This window comes from Catharus ustulatus, chromosome 21 (assembly GCF_009819885.2).
Source record: "Catharus ustulatus isolate bCatUst1 chromosome 21, bCatUst1.pri.v2, whole genome shotgun sequence".
Lineage (NCBI taxonomy): Eukaryota > Metazoa > Chordata > Aves > Passeriformes > Turdidae > Catharus > Catharus ustulatus.
The window spans coordinates 7508474-7526162 of NC_046241.1; the positions used below are offsets into that span (position 1 = coordinate 7508474).

Consider the following 17689-nt stretch of genomic DNA (forward strand, 5'->3'; position numbering starts at 1 on the left):
TTTTAACCCTGCTCCTGCTTTCTCTCAGTTGGATTCTCTGACATCCTTCTACAACCACAAATACTCTTCTTAATTAATAGCTGTTTTTTTGCTGGTTAAACCTGGAGTTTTTTGCTTGCCAGCCTCCAGATTTACGTCCCATTCCTGGAAGAGCCAGAAAAATAGATTCCTGAAGTGAGATCCTCGAGGAGCTGGATACATCAGCTATCCCTCTGCAGTGCGTGGGTGATGCAGGCCCTGGGCCTTCATTTCCTGTCTGACAGGAGATGGTAATGAAAAGACATCCTTTCCTTAATCCCTTTTTTGTAACCTTTTAGCAGATGGGCTCTGTCTTCCCGCTCTGCTCTGGATCCCAAGTCTCACTGCTATTTATTGTTCCAGATCGGCTGTGCAGAGCTGGGCTCTGGTTGTGTTCCACGTTCATCTGCACAAAATGCAGCTGCTGCCTTCATCATTCAGGAGAGTTCAGGCTGTTCCCCTGTCCCATTGGGACACCACCAGGTTGCCAGCTGGGGCATCAACTTCCAAAATGCCATTTCTAGGGAGAAAACCTGATTCCAGCCAGATAAGGGGAGTGCAAACCCTCTTTATCTGGAGAGCAGAATTTTGCAGCAGCGCTCAATTCCCGTCAGCGTGAGGATTGCTGTTTCCCTTTGTGGAAAAGCAAACAAACTGGTGGATAACAACACCCAGTGAAACACAACTGGTGGATAACAACACCCAGTGATTCCTGGGGGCACCCAGAGCTGCTGTGCCTGTGCTGATGAGCACAGCCAGCAGAGCTCTGCCCACAGCCTTTTAATGCGAGTGACATCAAAGGCAAAGCCCTGCCTGCTGCCGGGGGGGACCCAGAATGCAGCTCGAGACAGCAGTGGAGCCGCTCCAGGCCCGCTGGCATCGCTCTGCAGCCAGACACCCTCCATTGTCAGCCCTTGGGGGGCACAGCCCTGCATGGCCACACGGCCACAAGGCCAGGCCTGGCTTTAGGGGCTGTCCCCTGGGCTGGCTGCAGGAGGGGGTGACAGCTGGGGGGACAGCAGGGCTCGCAGCCCCCCGGCAGCCGGGGGGAGATGAGCTCGCAGGATGAGCAGTTCCCAGCAGCAGCCCCCGAGCCGGCGGGCAGCGACGAGGGCATGACCTGGTGGTACAGGTGGCTCTGCAGGATTGCCGGGGTCATCGGGGGCATGTGTGAGTATCCCCTTCCCCCTGCCTGCCCCCTCCTGCATGACAGAGCTCGTCTCGGGGTCCTGCCGGCTGTGTTGGTGCAGGGGGGCTGTGCCATGGAGGGGTTTTGGGGTGATGGGTTGGTGCCAGCCCTGGGTTTGCTGTGTTTGGGGTGGGTTCGGCTCTGTGTGCTCTGTGCTGAACTTTGCACCCAGCAGTGGGGACATCACGGGGCAATCTGTGAATCCCTGAGGTTCTTCTGGGATGTGGCACTGCCTGGCAATGATGGGAGCAGCAGCTGAGCCCCCAGTGCTGCATGAGGGCTGTGGGCAGGAAAATCAGATGATTTTACCATGAGCAGCAGGGTCAGGTCAGGGCTGGGAGAGTGGCCACAGGGTTTGGTTTATTCTATTTGACATCTGGGTGTTTATATGTTCCTGAAACTTGTTTTTTTCCCCCAATCCTGACTGGCAGAGCATGTTTCCCCTTGCTCCTGTTGCTGATTGCAGAAGGCCTGCCCCTGGGTTTTGCTGAAGGTGAAGAATGGTTTTGGTTTGTGCTGTGTGTTTTTAAGGGGTTTGGTAGGACACAGAGAACAGAGCTGCAGACGCAGAGTGAGTTGGCTGAGCTCAGAATTACCTGCTGCTGAAAAAAATTTTCCCAGGGAAAGAGTCTCAGCAACTTTGCCAGAAATCAGGCTGTCCTGGAGTGCTGTTTTGCTACATTCTGTGGAGAGATTAATAGCTCTTAAAAGCAGGAGGGACTGTTATGACCGCTTAGTCTGATCTCCTGCAGAGCACAGGATGGAGAATTTCTTCTGCTTCAGGTCCACGACTTCAAGTTAAACAAGAGGGTTTCTCAGCCAATGCAGCCAGCCCTGATTTATTCCACCAGCTGGAGCTTTGTGTCTGATCACCCTCTCCCCCTGCCCCTTCCCATGCCTGCCTTTTGCCTTGGGACTGAGCTGCACAGCTCCACAATGATTTGGAGCTAACATTTGCACCCTGTGGTGTCACTGGGCAGGCTCCTGACAGCCCTTTTTGGCCAGGCTGGTAAAACATGTGCTGCTCTCACCGTTTCATGTGCTAAGTGCTGAAATTCTGGAGGTGTGACAGGATTTGATGGGACTGCTCCTACACAGGGCTGAACGCCCCGGCCTCGCCGTGCCCTGCCGGAGGCCCCTGCGCTCCTGGCCCGGCCAGCAGCCAGGAGAACCAGCTGGGAAGTGTCTGTGGAGCAGGTCCCAGGTGGGGGTTCAGAGGAGCAGCATCTTTCCCACGGGCTGTGGCTGTAGCAGAAGCCTCAGTGCTTTTCCTGCAGCTTTATCCCATGCAGAGCTCAGGGTGATGTGGATGGAGGGTGAAGAGCTGGTGGGTCATGCTGGTGGTGCTGCCAACTTCGTGCTACAGCAGCTCATGAGTGGCTTGAAAGTGCAAATTTCTTCTTTTTTCCTTCCCTGTCTTCATGTTTCAAAGCAGCTGAATTATACTTGGATTATTTTCCCAACCTTTTGTTCACAGCTCTGCGACCTCGTGGCTTGTTTTTACAGGAAAGATGAGAGTTTTATGTCTTTGGGTGAGTCTGGGAGAAGCTTTTGGAAGAAGAGCCAGGTTCTTAACAGGGTTTGCCAAAGTTTTGGGGAGTGACAGCTGGCTCTGGGGCCCTGTCTCTTTATCAGGCAGAGAACAAGGCACAAACTCTCCTTACGAACAAGGGAAAGGGGGATTGTGGAAAAAACAACCAGTGCTCAGTGGTACCAACATTCCTCTTCAAAATGCTGCTTGGTCAGCATCCCCTTGTTGAAGGTGGATGGTTTGGAGATGAGGTGATGAAGAAACCAGCAAGGCTGGAGTTTGCTGCTGTTCTCAGAGCTCACTGTGAAAGAACAGAACTAATTTAGAAGGATTGTGAGCAACTGGATCGTAATGCTGCTGCAGGGCTGGGTTATTTCTTACAGAAGGAAAAATTCCCTCAGAAAGGAAGAGAAACTTCGTTAGTGGAGGTGAGACCAGCAGACAACATCTGCCACATGCAAACACCTGCAGCCACAGCTTGCTTCAGCCAGAAAAATCCAAGGGCTGGAGCAAGAACCAGACAGACAAGGTTCAGGATCTGTTTCTGGCTCCTGCACGCTCTGGCTTGGTGACCTTGGCCAAGTCCCTTCTCTCCCTTGTGTTCCTGTTTGTAATGGGACGAGGAGAGTCTGTGGCTTTTGTACAACGCTCTAGGAGCAAAAATAGGTTTGTGTTGAGGACAGTGACCAGCTGCTGGAGATGAATAGAGCCTTTGTAGGGAAGGGTGTCCTTCCCCCCTCATTTTAGCTCCCAGTTATTTGTGCTTCCTCAGGGATTTGAGATGGGACAGCAGTTAAACAAATGGCAGAACTGTCTGTCTCCCATAGCTTACGTGCCACTGAGCATTATCTGCATTTTAACCCTGTTGTGAGGCCTCTGATCGAAAATAAAATATTTAAAAAAGAAATCTCTGGCTTGGCAGGGGTGGGATCAGCTCCTGAGGCAGGACAAGGTGGGACAAGGGTGTACCAGGCTGCTGTGGGATGAGCAGCTCTGCAAAGGAGACCCAAGGTCACTGGGTTGTTCTGTGCCTCTGTGGCTGTTGGCAGCAGCTCTGGGGGCAGTGCTCCTGTGATCCCAAACCTTTGACTCCTTTCCTGCTGCTCCTGCTGACGTGGGGCTTGCTCAGCTCTGCTTCCTGGGTCATTAGTCCTCTGGCAACCGGGGCAGTTGCTGAGCCAGGACTGCTGCAGGGTTGTTTTGGAGTGTTTGAGAACAAAACCAAACCAGAAACCTGGCAAAACAACCTCTGGTTGGTTTGATTAGGGGAAAAAAAAAACTTGCTTGGAAAAGAACATTCTGCTTGCCTTGGTTTGTTGTGTGGTGGAGACCTGCTGGGAACTGCCCAGACCTCTGTGCCCTGCTACACTGCTCAGCAAGGCAGAGTCCTGCCCCAACCCTGGCTGTGTTTTTGGAGATAGCTGAGAGGTTTTGCTGCTTTGCTAATTATAAGGTGCCAGAAAGTCACTCAGCATTATTGTCAGGAATGTCCTTTCCTGGAGGACAACGAGTGCCACAAGCCTGGGGTGCTTTCCCTGAGCTCCTCTTCCATCAACATCCAAGGGTTTGGTGGTCAGAAGGAATTAGAACCCCCTGTCCTGTGCCCTGCTCTCCATGCTGGCCACAGCTCTCAGCAATCCTGCTTGCTTTTGCTCCTGTCGAGCTGTTGGCACCTGTGACATGAACAGATCATCCCACCCTGGTGCCTCAGTTTCCCTGTGGATGGGAGGATGAGAAGTGTCCTTGGAGCAGGGATATTAGCACATCCTCTGGCATATCCCCTCTGCTAGCTGATCTTGTTCTCACAGGACTCTCCAAAAGACTTTGAGTACTGTGGAATTAATTCTAGGAGGTGTTAAAAAATAACGTTTTTTGGTGTTTCCTAAGACCAGGAGGTTGTTTGCTCATGGGATGACCTTCAATCTGTCCTGTCACTGCCTGCAGTTCTGCTTCCCAGCCTGGTGAACAAGGATAACTATTTTTAAAGGAACTTTGAGGATTCAGCATTGACTGCTTAAAAGAAACCTTGCAAGCATGTGCCAGGCTTTTGAAGGTCAGGGCAGCTCAGGGATCCCCTTAGCAGACACCAAAATCCTCAATCTAGGGCTGGTCTCATTCTCAGAGAGGGACTCTGCTGCTCTCCATCATCCCCAAGACAAAGCCTTTAAGGGCTATAGAATTAATTTTAGCTGGAGTTCTGCAGTGTGAAGTTGTTTACTGAGTGTGTGTCTCCTGCCCTCCCACCTGGGCTCGAGTTCCTGATGCCAGCTCTGGCACTGGCACAGGGAAGGGCAGTATCAGGTGCCAGGAACACTCTGCAAATTTAATGAGGCAGCAAGGAGGTGGATGCAGCTCTGCTCAGTCGCTGCTGCCTGGTTCCTCTCCCTGAGTTAGAGCCAGGAGCCCTGGGGTTATTTTGGGCTTTATTCCCTTCCTTCTGTATTAGTGGAGACCCAAGCTTGGCTCTTTTCTGCCCATCTCTGGTGAAGCTGCACAGAACCAGCAGTGAGTGGCAGAGGCTGGGCTCACCTCTGCTGTATTTATTATTTGCCTGTGTGCAAATCATGTTTTTGCTGAACTTGCCCTGTGCTGCTCAGAGGTGGAACCTCCTGGCACTGCTTGTGTAGACAACCTTGGGACAAAGCAGTGGTAATTCCTTGGCACATAAAATCCAGGTGCACGTCCTGGACTGCATTTTGGAAAAGGGAAATAATTGTTGGAACAGCACTCAGAGCAAAAGGGGGGCTCTTCCCTGCATTCCAGGCTCCTTTTGGGCCAGCAGACCTTTCCACCCACCATGCAGTGCCCACAGGTGCTGGCCAAGGGCACACAGGGCTGGTCATGGTGGTCACTGAGAGCCTCTTTCTTTGCAGCCTGTGCCTTTGCTGGTCTCTGGAACTGTGTCACCATCAACCCCCTGAACATTGCAGCCGGCGTGTGGATGATGTGAGCTGGGTTTCTTTTCATTTTCCTGTTGGGAGGGAGGTAATGTCAACCAGACCCCACTGAGGGGGGCAAAGCTGCCCTGCTTGGGCAGTGCATGACAGTGAAACAACATCGGGCTCTGGGAAATGCCAGATCTTGCTCCATCAGGCAGGTTGAGATGTCAGTTTTATTCTATTTATATTATTTAATTACGGATTTTTTTTTGTAAACACTGAGATACCATTGTCCAAAATAAGTTTGGGGCAGCAGAGTTTGGAAATTTGGAAATTATCCAGCAGTGAGGGGAGCAGAGCGAGGTCCAATCCCTTCACCTGCATGTGTGTGCTCTCTGTGGGATGGGGGGACACTGCTGCCCCCACTCGGGGTGACAACAGGCAGGATTAACTCTGCTTTGCTCTCTCTGGAGGCTCAACGCTTTCATCCTGTTCCTGTGCGAGGCTCCTTTCTGCTGCCAGTTCATCGAGTTCGCCAACGCCGTGTCCGCCAGGGCCGACAGGCTGCGGGCCTGGCAGAAAGCCGCCTTCTACTGCGGGTGAGGATGCTCCTGAGGGCTCCCTGAGGGAACAGCCCGGCCAAACCCCATCCCTGCAGCCCGTGGGGAGCTGGCCTGGCCCTGAGGGCTGTCCTTACCTTGCAGGATGGCCGTGTTCCCCGTGCTGCTCAGCCTGACGCTCACCACGCTCTTCGGCAACGCCATCGCCTTCGCCACCGGCGTGCTCTACGGCCTGTCGGCCCTCGGGAAGAAGTAAGGGAGATCCAGCTGCTGGTGGAGGGCAGGGAAAGGGAGATGGAGCTCCAGGCCTCCCCGAGGCTCTGCTTTCCTCTCTCACACACGGTGCTGGGGTGTAAAAGAGGAAATCTCCCTCATCTCAGAGCCCTGCGAGGGTGTTGTGACGCCCTGAGCTTTGGGAGTTCGGGTTGTGCTGAGGGCTCCACTCTCGTCTCTGCAGCTGTTGGGTGGGGCAGAGAGCGGCTTTGGGGAGTGGAGAGGGCCAGCAAGTGTGGTGGGGGTGAGTCCTGGAATCCTCTGGCACGGAGAGCCAGGCCCCAGTGGGGACAGTCTGTGCCATCCCCTCAGTGCTGTCCCTTCTCTCCACAGGGGAGACGCCATCTCCTACGCCCGCATCCACCAGCAGCAGAAGCAGATGGATGAAGAGAAGCTCACGGGGACCCTGGAGGGACAGGCTCTCTGAAGGACACAGGGTAGCATCTCCTGGACACTGAGATGGTGAAGAGATGTGGAAATCCACTCTGCCCTTCCCTCTGTGCTCTCCATCCCTGCTACACCACGATTTCCCTGGATGCTGCAGCAGCTGGAAATCTCAGGGGCTGGGGCAGGCTGTCCCCTCCTCACACCAGCAGCCAGACCTCAGCAAGTTGCTCCTTCTCCAACCCTCAACCCAGTATCTCATATTTGTTAATTTTTAAATTTTTCTTTTTGCTGCAGAGGTGCTGGCTCTCTGAGTGCTGCTTTCCCAGCCTTTTTTCTGTTTTGGAGTGCCCTTTTGGGGACTGCCCTCTGGATGGGTGAGGAGGGACAGAGGACCTGTTTAGGAGCTCCCTGGGATGGCCCTTCCCAGGTACAACACCTAACCCAGGCTTTACAACCCCCCTGGTGCTTAAGCTTGGTCTTCTTCCACTGTTTTAATTATGGGCACTGGAGGCATCACTGCACAGGAAAGGACTTCCAGCAAAAACCCATCTAAAGATAAAATCCATCTCTTCAGGGGAGCTGCCTGAGCTGCTGGGCAGATCCTGGGACCTTCAAAGCACAGTCCCTGCTTCCTCTGGATGCAGCTTCAGGCAGTTACTGTGATTTACTTGAATCATAAGAATTAATGACTTTGTCTCAATAAGGGCACTTTTCTTAAGCTTCACTCTTTTACTGGGACAGAAGGGAAACAATATTTGCTGTACCTCAGCTGAAAAGGATGCTGTTTCTTGAGCCAAGTGGGACTTTTTGCTGGTGTGAAGGTCACTGATGTGCAAGAGCATTCCTGCCTCATGAGCCTGGGACTCTCTGTTACCTCCCTGCATCCCTCTGTGAAGGGACCTGCCCTTTGCTTGCCTGGTACAGCCTTTATCTTTGGGATTTTTTGCATCAATCCTGAGCTGGTTTTGTATGGGAAGGTGGCACATCCTCCCTGTGCAAACAGAGAGGAGGCTGCACCATTTCAGTCTGGACAGCTGGGATGTTTTACTTTGCTATTCCAGGCTCTTTCTGTGGTTTTCACATTGTATTTTCTGTTTGCTTTGTACCATGCAGTACAAAACTGCTCACTAAGTCCAGATCCCCCTCTTCTCATCACAGTTTATCCTGGGAATTTTAATTTATTTGATTTTTATATGGTTACTTTTTGTTTTGATTGAGGAAAAGGGGAATAATTTATTTCTAGTTATTTAAGTATTTTGATGGGACTCATTTTTTGGGATGGGATATAGGAGAAAGGAGTGCTCTTTTTCCTGTCCTTCACAGGGCTGCCTCATTTCACCAGGGGTCTCTGAACCCAGGGACAGCCCTGGCTGCTGCAAAATCCAATATCAGCCTTCAAAGTGTTTCTCAGACTCTTCAAAAAAATTGTGTTGGCCTTTGACCTCTTCGTCTTGCTCTGGGCCACAAGCTTGACAAACTGTGTTTTCCCCCTCTTCTGGGAGAGAGAAGGGAGGAAAACTGGGCTGGAACTGCTGGATTGGGACAGGCACCAGCACTCTGTGTCCCAGTTTGAATCCTTGGGTGCAGAGGGGCTGTGCTGTGCTCTGAGAAATGCTGCTGGAGACCCAGTGCTGTCAGTCAGAGGGGTCTGTCCATGCTGAAAACTCTCCTTAGACCCTGCCCTTCCTCAGCTGCTGGCTCCTGTGAGCTGCTGCTTCTTCCCTGGAGCTCAGGAGCTGTGAGGATTCCCAGCAGTCAGGATTTCCAGAGGCCCCTGCAGCTGGATGTGGGCTTTGCACCCCTTTATGTGCAAAGCCCCTTTCCCCCCTGCCTTTGAACTGGGATTGCTCCAACACCCCTTGTCTGGGATGCAGACAGGCACCACCAGCCTGGATTTTTTTCCATAAAAGCAGCTTTTTCCCATAAAAGCTGCTGTGGTTTGGAGCCCCCAGCCCTTGGCTGATCCCTGGTGCTGAATGCAGTGCATGAGCCATTGGCCACAGCCTCCTGCTGCCTGCAGGGATGGATGCTGCAGGAGCAATGTGGGATATTCCAGTGGGAATTACCTCTGGGTGGTGCAAGGGCAGAGTCCTGCCTCAGCAATGGCCACGTGCTCTGAATTTGGGGGGGTGTGGGGAGTTCTGTAGTGTTTAGTAGAGGAATGTTGCAGACTGATGCATGTCGATGTCTCTGGTAGTGGCAGCTTTGCTCTGTGAGTAGTTCTGCAGTAGCTTTAGTGTCAGGAGGAGAAAGGCAAAGCAGAGCTCAAGGGCTGAGACTTCCAGGGTGCTCTGAGGAAGCACAGAGCTGGTGGGACCCTCACTGGCCTCGTCTGTCACTCCTCCTGCCATGGGGGCAGCTCCAGGTCACCTTGGCATGGGCAGGGGCCACTCTGCTCCCTTGGCACTGAGGCAGAATTCCCAGCAGAGCTGCCACGGTGTGTTTTGTGGCAGCAGGCTCTGACCCTGGGGCTGAGGCAAGGAAAAAAATCTGCAACAATCTGCCACCATGAGCTGTGGCAAAGCTCAGCTGAAAATGAACCTCAAGGGCTGCCCTGGCAGAGCTGAGCTGAACCTTTGGCCACAGTGCTGAAGTGTCTGTGCCTGTCACACCTGGAGGTGTCTCAGATCTGTGCTCCAAAGTGGGGTTACTCCAGACTCCTCTCTGGAGTGGGAGCCCCTGGGAATTTTGGCTGTCTGGTGCAGCTGGAACCAAGGCAGATGCTGCCATCATTGCAGGCAGGCTTGGTGACAGCACCATGGCATGTAAGGGCTGTGGTGACAGTCAGTGATGGTCTCACCTCCATGTGGGCCTGTTTGGTGGAAATAGGAAGGAGTTTAGAGTAGTAGCATCACTGTAGTTAAATGCCAGTGCATGGTGGTTGTTAGTTGTGTTTAGAGGCACCCTCGGGGTGCTTGGAGCTGTGCAAGGACAAATGAAGTTCAAACCCTGCTCTGGAGGTTTCAGAGGCTCAACCCAAGCCCTGCTGAGAGCATCCAGGCTGGATGGCTGAGCCATGGGGCTCTGGGGAGCAGGTTCTGCTCTCCAGACCTCGGACAGGAGATGATGTGAGGGCTCAGGGGTGGGTGATGCACTGAGGACAGCGAGGTGCTGGCACTGAGAGTGCCCTGGGGAGCAGTGGCCTGTCACACACCAGTCACCAGGGCACTGTGCCACTCTTCCATGCCTCTGCCACCCGTGTGTGGCAGCTCCATGTCCCCTGGGGCACAGCAGAGCTCTGGGCAGCTGCTTTTGTAACACCCATTGATTCTGTGTGTGTGCAGTGAATAAAAACACCATTCTACCTCTGGAAAGAGCCACTGTGATTTCTCAGACTCCAAATGTTGTAGCAAAAGCCCTCAGACTTGCTAAGCTGAAGAAAGGAGGTCACCCAGAAAATGCTCCTCCAGTGAGGTTCTCTCAGGAGCTGAAGAGTCCAACCTCATTTCCTAGTGGGGCATTTCCTCCTTAGGCTGAGCCCTGGGAAGCTCAATTCATCTCTGTCATTTTTTTCCTCAGGGAAAAACATCCACTGTCTTCAGGGAAGGGTTTCACTGAAGTGAAGATATCAAGACCTGGTCCATAGCCATGTGAGAAAGAGAATGCTCGAGCACAGGGCTGCCAGAAATCCTGATCTTCAGAAGGTCAGTGGAAACCAGAGGCCCTTGAGACCTCTTGTAGTCAGGCCATGCTTAGAAAAAGTTGTGTTCCAGCCAGGGCTGAACATCTTTCTGGAAAAGGGTCTCAGCAGCAAAGGGTAGGTTTAATACTGACTGCTTTCTGTGTTTTTTATTTTGGCCCACCACTCTCCCTCTGTCCTAGGCTGTTTTGAATTAATGCTGTGATAAAGCACATCTTCTCTTAGGTGATTTCTCATCTCCTGCTGCAGGAGATGAAAATGGCAGCTGGCACATCTGGAGGGCTGGCTCAAACATGCTATTTCCTTAGGACAGCAGGCTGAATGTCCCGGGAAGAGCCCTCAGGGTGCCAAGTGCACTTCAGGAGCTTGGATAAATGCTTGGGCACATCATGTCCCAGCTCAGCTCTGTGCTTCTGCCCTCTTGGGAGGAGTCAGGTTGGGCTGAGCAAAACCATTTGTTCCTCACAGCCATAAGCACCTCCTGCAGCCGTGTTTTACCTCGGGTTAGCTCTAAAAAATGATGATAAAAAACTCTTAATCCTGCAGGACACACAGGAAAGGGGTAAGACTGATTTGCTACTAACTATGCAGTTGAAATCTCAAAGTGATGGAGGTGGAGGCACTTCCACCCCCCTCTTTGTGGATGGGTCAAACCCCACGGTGGGAAGGACCCACCCCAGCACAAAGTGTTGTCAGTACTCACTGTGTCTTTCCCACAGGGAATCACTTGCACTACAGCTGAATGTTTGTCTGTTCCCATTCTTTTGTCCTGGGTTTTCTTTGTGAACTGTATTTGGTCTTGTTCATTAGGCTTCTAGTGTAATGTGTGTTTTTAGAGCAATAAAACGTGGCAGCTTTTTATACAAAAGATCTGGCTCTGCCTCTTTCACAGTTCTTGAATGCCTGAGACTCCTTGGGGAGCTGCAGGCTGCAGTGGTGCCCTTGTCACAGTCCTGCTCTGCATCTCCCACCCCTCCCTTCTCTGCAAACCAAGGCAATGTCTTGCAGTTGGAGGCAAAACTGTTTTATTCTTGCAGCTACATTTTGCCAGGACGGCTCCAGCTGTAAACTCAGCTCCAGCCAAGCCCTCGGACTCTCAGGCTGCTGAGCAAAGGACAACCATGGTGTCCTGCCCACAGCCACACCATTATTCTTCCAGGACACCTTTACCTCCAGCCTGGCCCTGGTTTGACATCCCAAGGACTGACAGGTTGTGCAGAGAGCAATAGGTAGTGTTGGGTGACAGGAAGAGAGGGTAAAGTTCCAGCTGGCAACTTCTCCAGCCAGAGCAAAGACGATCATTGCTGCCCCTTCCTCTGCCACGGGGAGCTCCAGCTGCACTTCCAGCAGCACAGGTTTGCTCTGCCCTCCAGCCTGGGCTGGGGCAGCTCCTACCTCAGGAACGACCTCCTGCCAGTCCTGAAAAAGGCCTCGATCTGCTCCAGGGACCTGCCTTTGGTTTCAGGGACACAGCAGCCTGTGAACAGGACGTTCCCAGCATTGATGACAGCGAAGAACAGGAAAGGCACCTCCAGGCCGAAGGCGTTCTGGAAAGTGGGGCAGAAACCTGGTGTGAGCTGGTACAGAGAGGGGCTGAGGAGGGGCTGCTGGGCACCCCTGGGCAGTACCCACCACGACTGGGAGGAAGAACTGGGTCAGGGTGAAGGCTGTCAGCCAGCTCACCACCACACAGAGGCCTGAGGCCACCCCACGGGCTTTGAGAGGGAGGATCTCTGACATCAGCAGCCAAGTGATGGGGCCCCAGCCCATGGCATAGCCTGCAGGGGAGGAGGGAGAGGGGGTCAGGCTTTGAAGGTCACTGAGGAGTGCAGGAGAGCCCTGAGCAATCCTGCCCTGCACCCCCAGCAATCATTATCCCTCCCATTTGTGCCATTCCTCAAAGTGACTGCAGATGCCACCTTTCCTGCCCTTCCAGGGACATCTGCCTTCCTCCCAACTCCAAACCCAATCTCCTTGCTCCACATCACCCTGCCTTGGATGAGAAGCACCCTCCCCTGGCTGGTGGCCAGTCCTGTGCTCTCTGCACCTACCCATGATGAAGAACATGGTTGCCAGGAGGGGGATGAGGGTGATGTAGTTCGTTGGCCCAGCAGGGAGGTTGGCAGAGCTCACCAGGCTCGTGTTGGCCACGGTGCCGTTGTGAGAAGCTGGCACAAAGTGGATGTAGAGCCCCATGGTCAGGTTGGAGGCCAACATGACACCAGCTGTGGAGAGAGGCAGCAGCACAGTGAGAGTGACAGTGATGGGAGAGTGATCCTCTCCATAGGAATGCCCCTGCTGAGGAGCTGAACCACCACCAAGGGACAGAGACCTCCCTGCCTCCCTTCCTGAGCGCTGTAGGGCTGAAGTTTCCACTCCTGCACGCTTGCAGAGCTCCTGAAAATCCTTCAGTAAGAGCTTCCCTTGGGAAGAGCGTGGGGAGAACCATACCTGATACAAAAAGGAGAATCTTCCTCCCAGCTTTGTCCATCGACACCGCAGCGATGGCCACTGCAGACAGACGTACCAGGCCAACCAGAGCTGCATCATACTCTGCTTTCTGCAAAAAAAAAACCATGGGGAAGCTGAGCTGGGGGAAGGGGCAGGTCCCTACAGCTGCTGATGACTTAGCCAAGGCTGTTCTCTCAGTAGGAGACTGGAGATGATGAGCCTGGAGCTCAGAGGAGGAGCAGGGAGACAGTGGGGCCAGTCCTGCTCCCCATCCTCCCTCAGCCTTTTGCAGGGCAGGTCCTTTAAACAAAAAGGGTTTTGTGTCTGTAGGGAACTGGGGGCATTGGGCAACCCCCACTGAAGGCCCAGGCAGCCCTGGCAGGAGCTCACCAGGATGACAGATGTTTTCTTGAATATTGGCTGCAGGTACACGAGGATGCAGGTGACCCCCGAGAGCTGCTGCAGGAACCTCATTCCCCCCGCGATCAGGATGGGCTTGTAAAGGAAGGGGTCCTTGAGCTCAGCACAGGAAACACGACGGCTCTGGAGGGGAAAAAGGCAGAAAAATGAAGTGAGAACTCCTCTAGGAACCACCTGGCATCCAGAGGGTGGCTCAGGAGGTGCCCAGGGGATGAATTTTGCAGTTTTCGTGTTACATCTTCCTGTGCTGAGCTTCCTCACCTGCTTCCTCACACTGTCCTTGATCTGCTCGTACTCCCGGGCATAATCTGTGTCCTCACCCCTCAGCCAGCACAGGGAGCCCAGGGCCTCCTCCTCCTTGCCCTGGGAGAGCAGGAACCGGGGCGAGTTGGGCATGAAGCAGAGCAGGAGGATCATGGCAAGCACCGGCACCTCCCCAGCCACGGCCAGCCAGCGCCAGTCCAGCACCAGCCCTGCCAGAGCAGCACAGTTAGGGGGAAAACACTCAGGAATGGGTGTCCTGGCCTTGCCTCCACCTGGGCACCCCAATGATTTAATTTAATAAACCCAGCAGGAAAAATAGCAACAATAATTAAAAAAAAAATTTCAAATGTATTCTCTCCTGTTACAGCAGCATTTCCAGCAGTATTCTATGGGGAAATTCCAGCAAATCTGAGAGTGTCCAGTAAGATCCTGCAGAAAGCAGAGTGTGTGCTGGCAGCTGATGCACAGGGGTATCATTGTGTGCTGCCCTTCATGGCAAAACCTCATCAGGACCTGGATCTGTGGGCACACTGATGGCCACAGGTCCATGTGGGCTATGGATTCACCCCTCAGAGCACACACACCAGGGCCAGGGGCTTGAATGACCCTGTCCAGCCCCTCAGCTCAGCTGGGGTGGTGGGCACAAGGGGAGCAAGCCCTTACCTTGCTGAGAAGGTTATTTATTTTAAACTCCCCTTGCTGAGAAGGTTGTTTATTTTCAACTCCCCTTGCTGAGAAGGTTGTTTATTTTCGTCTCCCCCTCCCCACAGCCTTGCCCTGGACACCACAGAGATACTTGCCCAGCGCGTACAGGACCAGGGAGCCCAGCACTGCCATGATCTGGGGACAGGCACCCAGCATCCCCCTGACCCCCGGGTGGGAGATCTCCGAGATGTAAACCTGGATGGGGAAAACACACACTTCACAGAGCTGCAAGGTGCCCTTGTCACCTGCTGCCCCTGCCCTCTGTCACCTCTGTCACCTCTGTGACCAGGGGAAACCCGGATTGCTGGGGAATTGCCCTCTTGGGGTGGGGATTTGAGCATCCAGCTGCATCTGGCCAGAGGTGAGGACAGCCTGAGCAGCACCACCACTGCCCTCCTCCCCCCGGTGTGGGAGATGTGCTCCAGTGACTCCTAACACAAAAGAGGTGCCCCAGTGTTACTCAACTCCTTCCTTGCCTTCTCTGTGAAACACAAGGGTGGTTTTTGGGAGGAAATAACTGCTGGGAGGAGAAGGGGCTGAGGACCTGCCTTGTTCTTCCTGCAGGGAGGAAGTCCAGCACCAACAGGCTCAGCTGGGCTGGCAATGCCCGGGCTGCTGAGTGGGTACACCCTCCCTATCCCCACTTGCCAGACACAGCCCTGGGGCTCTGCTGATGCCTCTGAAATGCCCTAGCAGCATCCCCTTCTCACCCAGGACACCCCAGCACCTCCTGCCCTGCAACCCCCAGCTCATCCTCAGCACCTCCTGCCCTGCATTCCCCTGGCACGTTACCGGGATGGAGGCGGAGGTCACCCCGCCGGCATAGCCCGTCAGCACCCGGCCCAGCAGCAGCATCCAGAGGCCCTGGGCTCCGGCCAGCAGCGCGTATCCCAGCGCCGAGGGCAGGGCCGAGAACATGATGCTCAGCTTGCGGCCCAGGCAGTCGTTGAGCAGCATCGTGCTGAGCCCGCCCGCTGCTGCTCCCAGCGTGAACACCGACTGCGGGGCATGCAGAGGGGCTGTGAGAGCCGGGAACACCCCGAGCATCCCCCCGGGCATCCCCCGAGCCTTTACCCCGAAGCAGGACATGTCTGAGCCGGGCACACCCCGGGCATCCCCCCGAGCATCCCCCCGAGCATCCCCTCGGCATCCCCCGGGCATCCCCCCGACTATCCCCCAGGCATCCCCCGAGCCCTTACCCCGAACCAGGACATGTCTGAGCCGGGCATCCCCCCGGGCATCTCCCGACTCTGCCCATCCTGTCCCCCAGCTCCTAACCCCAAACCAGGGCATGTGTGACCCTGGCATTTACTCCCTCCGGCTCGCCCCATCCTGTCCCCGAGCTCTTTATCCCGAATTAGGACATGTGTGAGCCTAGCATCCCCTGGGCATCCCCTGGGCATCTCCCGACTCTGCCCATCCTGTCCCTCATGTCTTTACCCCGAACCAGGACATGTGTGAGCCTAGCATCCCCTGGGCATCCCCCAGGCATCTCCCGACTCTGCCCATCGTGTCCCCTATCTCTTTACCCCGAACCAGGACATGTGTGAGCCTGGCATCCCCCCGGGCATCCCTTGAACCAGGACATGTGTGAGCCGGGCATCCCCTGGGCATCCCCCCGGGCATCCCCCGGGCATCTCCCGACTCTGCCCATCCTGTCCCTCATCTCTTTATCCCGAACCAGGGCATGTGTGAGCCTGGCATCTCCTCGAGCACCCCCCGGCTCTGCCCCACGCTGTCCCCCAGCCCCTTACCCCGAACCAGGGCGCTGTGTGCTGGTCCAGCCTCAGCGCAGGGCTGGGATGAGCCTCCAGGGCAGGGATGACGGGGGAAGGATAAACCAGGGCGAAGCCGAAGCTGAAGTTGCCCAGGACAGCGGCGAACACAGCCAGGTAGAGCCGCTTGTTGTGCAGACTCCTGAGGGAGGCACGGAGAGACAAGGACGAGTTGGGTGCCAGCAGAAACTTAAACCCTGCTTCCCCCAGCCTTGGCCGAGGCTCTGGTGACAGCCACGGAGCGATTCTCCTGGGGAATGGCCCTGCACAGCCCCAGGCTGGTGGGGATTCTCTGAGCTCCTGCTCCACTGGTGCTTCCCTCTGTGCCAGGCAGTTTTCAGGGGGTTCAACAAAGCGAGAAAAGCAGAAGCTGGAGCTGGGTGGCACCACGGACCCAGCGGCAGCTGGTTCATCCCAGCAGAGCAAGAATAATGTTCTTTCAAAGCCCCCGTGGCCACCGGCAGGACTCAGTCACACAAACCCATCACACTTCCAAAAGGGCTCATCCAGCCACCTTGGGCAGGATGAAATCCTGTCTCAAAGCAACTCAGGAACGGCAGGGATATGGAACAGCTGGAACATGGAACAGCTGGAACATGGAACAGCTGGAACATGGAACAGCTGGAACATGGAACAGCTCTTCTCGCAGTGCCCTGGGGATTTGGGGCACAGCCCGAGCTCTGCCCCCCGAGCAGCCCCAGCCCGTGCTCACCTCAGGTACTCCCTGTCGAGCCTCCTGGCCGTGCTGTCGGGGAAGGTGCGGTACGAGCAGCTCGCTCTCCTCACCAGGGGCTCGCGGTCCCCGCGCTCCATGGCCCTGCCGGGGCTGCGGCGCTCGGGGCGGATGCTGGGGCTGCCCCGGGGGAAGGGGAAGAGGCGCTGAAAGCGAAAGGGGAGAGGCAGCCCGGCCTTGCCTAATCAGAGAAATCTGTGCCTCGTGGGTCTACACCCGGCTGTCCCTCTGCAGGAAACGGGGGGCCGGAAAAGCAGCAGGAGGAGAGCCAGGGGGTGGCAGTGATGGTGACAGTGATGGTGACAGTGATGGTGACAGAGATGTCCTGGTGTCTTCACCCCGCCCAGCCCCACCAAACCCTCCCACTGCAGTGACACTTGCAGGGATGGTCCTGTGCTCACCACCAGAAATGTCCCTTTGCTAAGGCCACGTCTCTCCCACTGAGGAACTGGTACCAGTCAGACTGGCCCAGGGCTTGCCTCTATTTACAAGGGAAAATTCCATCGTGGGAGTCTCCAGAGCCACCCTGAGAAAGGGTTTTCTGTGTAGAGCAGAGCTGGGGAGGAGGAAGGAGAGGAAAGCAGAGGGAGGTGAACGTGGAGTGGGCACAAGGAGCAGGGGACAGGGATGAAGGGCAGTGATGAGGATGGAAAGGGGAGGGCAGCATCTCTGCCACAATGGGTGGCCCTCAAGCTGTCCATGGGTGCATTTGCCCCCTCACCCTGATCGCCCCCAACCCCTCAGGGCTCTGTGGTTCTGCTGGCACATCTGCAAGTCCAGACTGCTGTAGGAAAGGGCTTAGTTTGGGCCTTGCTAGCTCTGAATCCAAAATCACTTGCATTTAATTAGCAAAAGCTCTATTTC

The 17689-nt window shown here is 54.9% G+C and overlaps 2 protein-coding genes across 4 annotated transcripts; one reads left to right on the plus strand and one right to left on the minus strand.

Moving 5' to 3' along the window:
* The first annotated feature begins 842 nt into the window (after window positions 1-842).
* CACFD1 (calcium channel flower domain containing 1) lies at window positions 843-11339 on the plus strand. 3 transcript variants are annotated; one of them, XR_004419869.1, is made up of 6 exons: window positions 843-1188; window positions 5612-5684; window positions 6091-6216; window positions 6322-6429; window positions 6784-7264; window positions 10357-11339. XR_004419869.1 is itself a non-coding variant. In XM_033077726.1 (6 exons), the coding sequence occupies exons 1-5, from the start codon at window positions 1071-1073 to the stop codon at window positions 6875-6877; spliced, it is 519 nt and encodes a 172-aa protein (XP_032933617.1). In that variant the 5' UTR covers window positions 843-1070; the 3' UTR covers window positions 6878-6912; window positions 7132-7265. The 3 variants fall into 3 exon arrangements, 2 of the variants coding, with proteins under 2 accessions (XP_032933617.1, XP_032933616.1); XM_033077726.1 differs by lacking the exon at window positions 10357-11339 and having other exon boundaries at window positions 6784-6912; window positions 7132-7265; XM_033077725.1 differs by lacking the exon at window positions 10357-11339 and having other exon boundaries at window positions 6784-7265.
* Window positions 11340-11589: 250 nt separating this feature from the next.
* Window positions 11590-16905, minus strand: SLC2A6 (solute carrier family 2 member 6). The gene is made up of 10 exons (XM_033077760.1): window positions 16805-16905; window positions 16072-16234; window positions 15110-15316; window positions 14413-14512; window positions 13610-13821; window positions 13319-13471; window positions 12929-13037; window positions 12529-12702; window positions 12110-12255; window positions 11590-12024 (listed from the first exon to the last, which is right to left on the minus strand). Exons 1-10 carry the CDS (start codon window positions 16903-16905, stop codon window positions 11869-11871), a joined length of 1521 nt encoding a protein of 506 aa, XP_032933651.1. The 3' UTR covers window positions 11590-11868.
* Between the last annotated feature and the right edge of the window lie 784 nt (window positions 16906-17689).

Bases quoted from the DNA above. Each gene is read 5' to 3' on its own strand.
- SLC2A6 (XM_033077760.1), bottom strand. From the start codon at position 16,905: ATGGAGCGCGGGGACCGCGAGCCCCTGGTGAGGAGAGCGAGCTGCTCG. The intron at 15,317-16,071 runs GTAAGGGGCTGG...CATGCCCCGCAG, and splicing joins ACACAGCGCCCTGGTTCGGG to TCGGTGTTCACGCTGGGAGC. The intron at 13,038-13,318 runs GTGAGCTCCTGC...TTTTTTTTGCAG, and splicing joins AGAAAACATCTGTCATCCTG to AAAGCAGAGTATGATGCAGC.
- CACFD1 (XM_033077725.1), top strand. From the start codon at position 1,071: ATGAGCTCGCAGGATGAGCAGTTCCCAGCAGCAGCCCCCGAGCCGGCG. The intron at 5,685-6,090 runs GTGAGCTGGGTT...CTCTCTCTGGAG, and splicing joins GCAGCCGGCGTGTGGATGAT to GCTCAACGCTTTCATCCTGT. The intron at 6,217-6,321 runs GTGAGGATGCTC...CTTACCTTGCAG, and splicing joins AAAGCCGCCTTCTACTGCGG to GATGGCCGTGTTCCCCGTGC.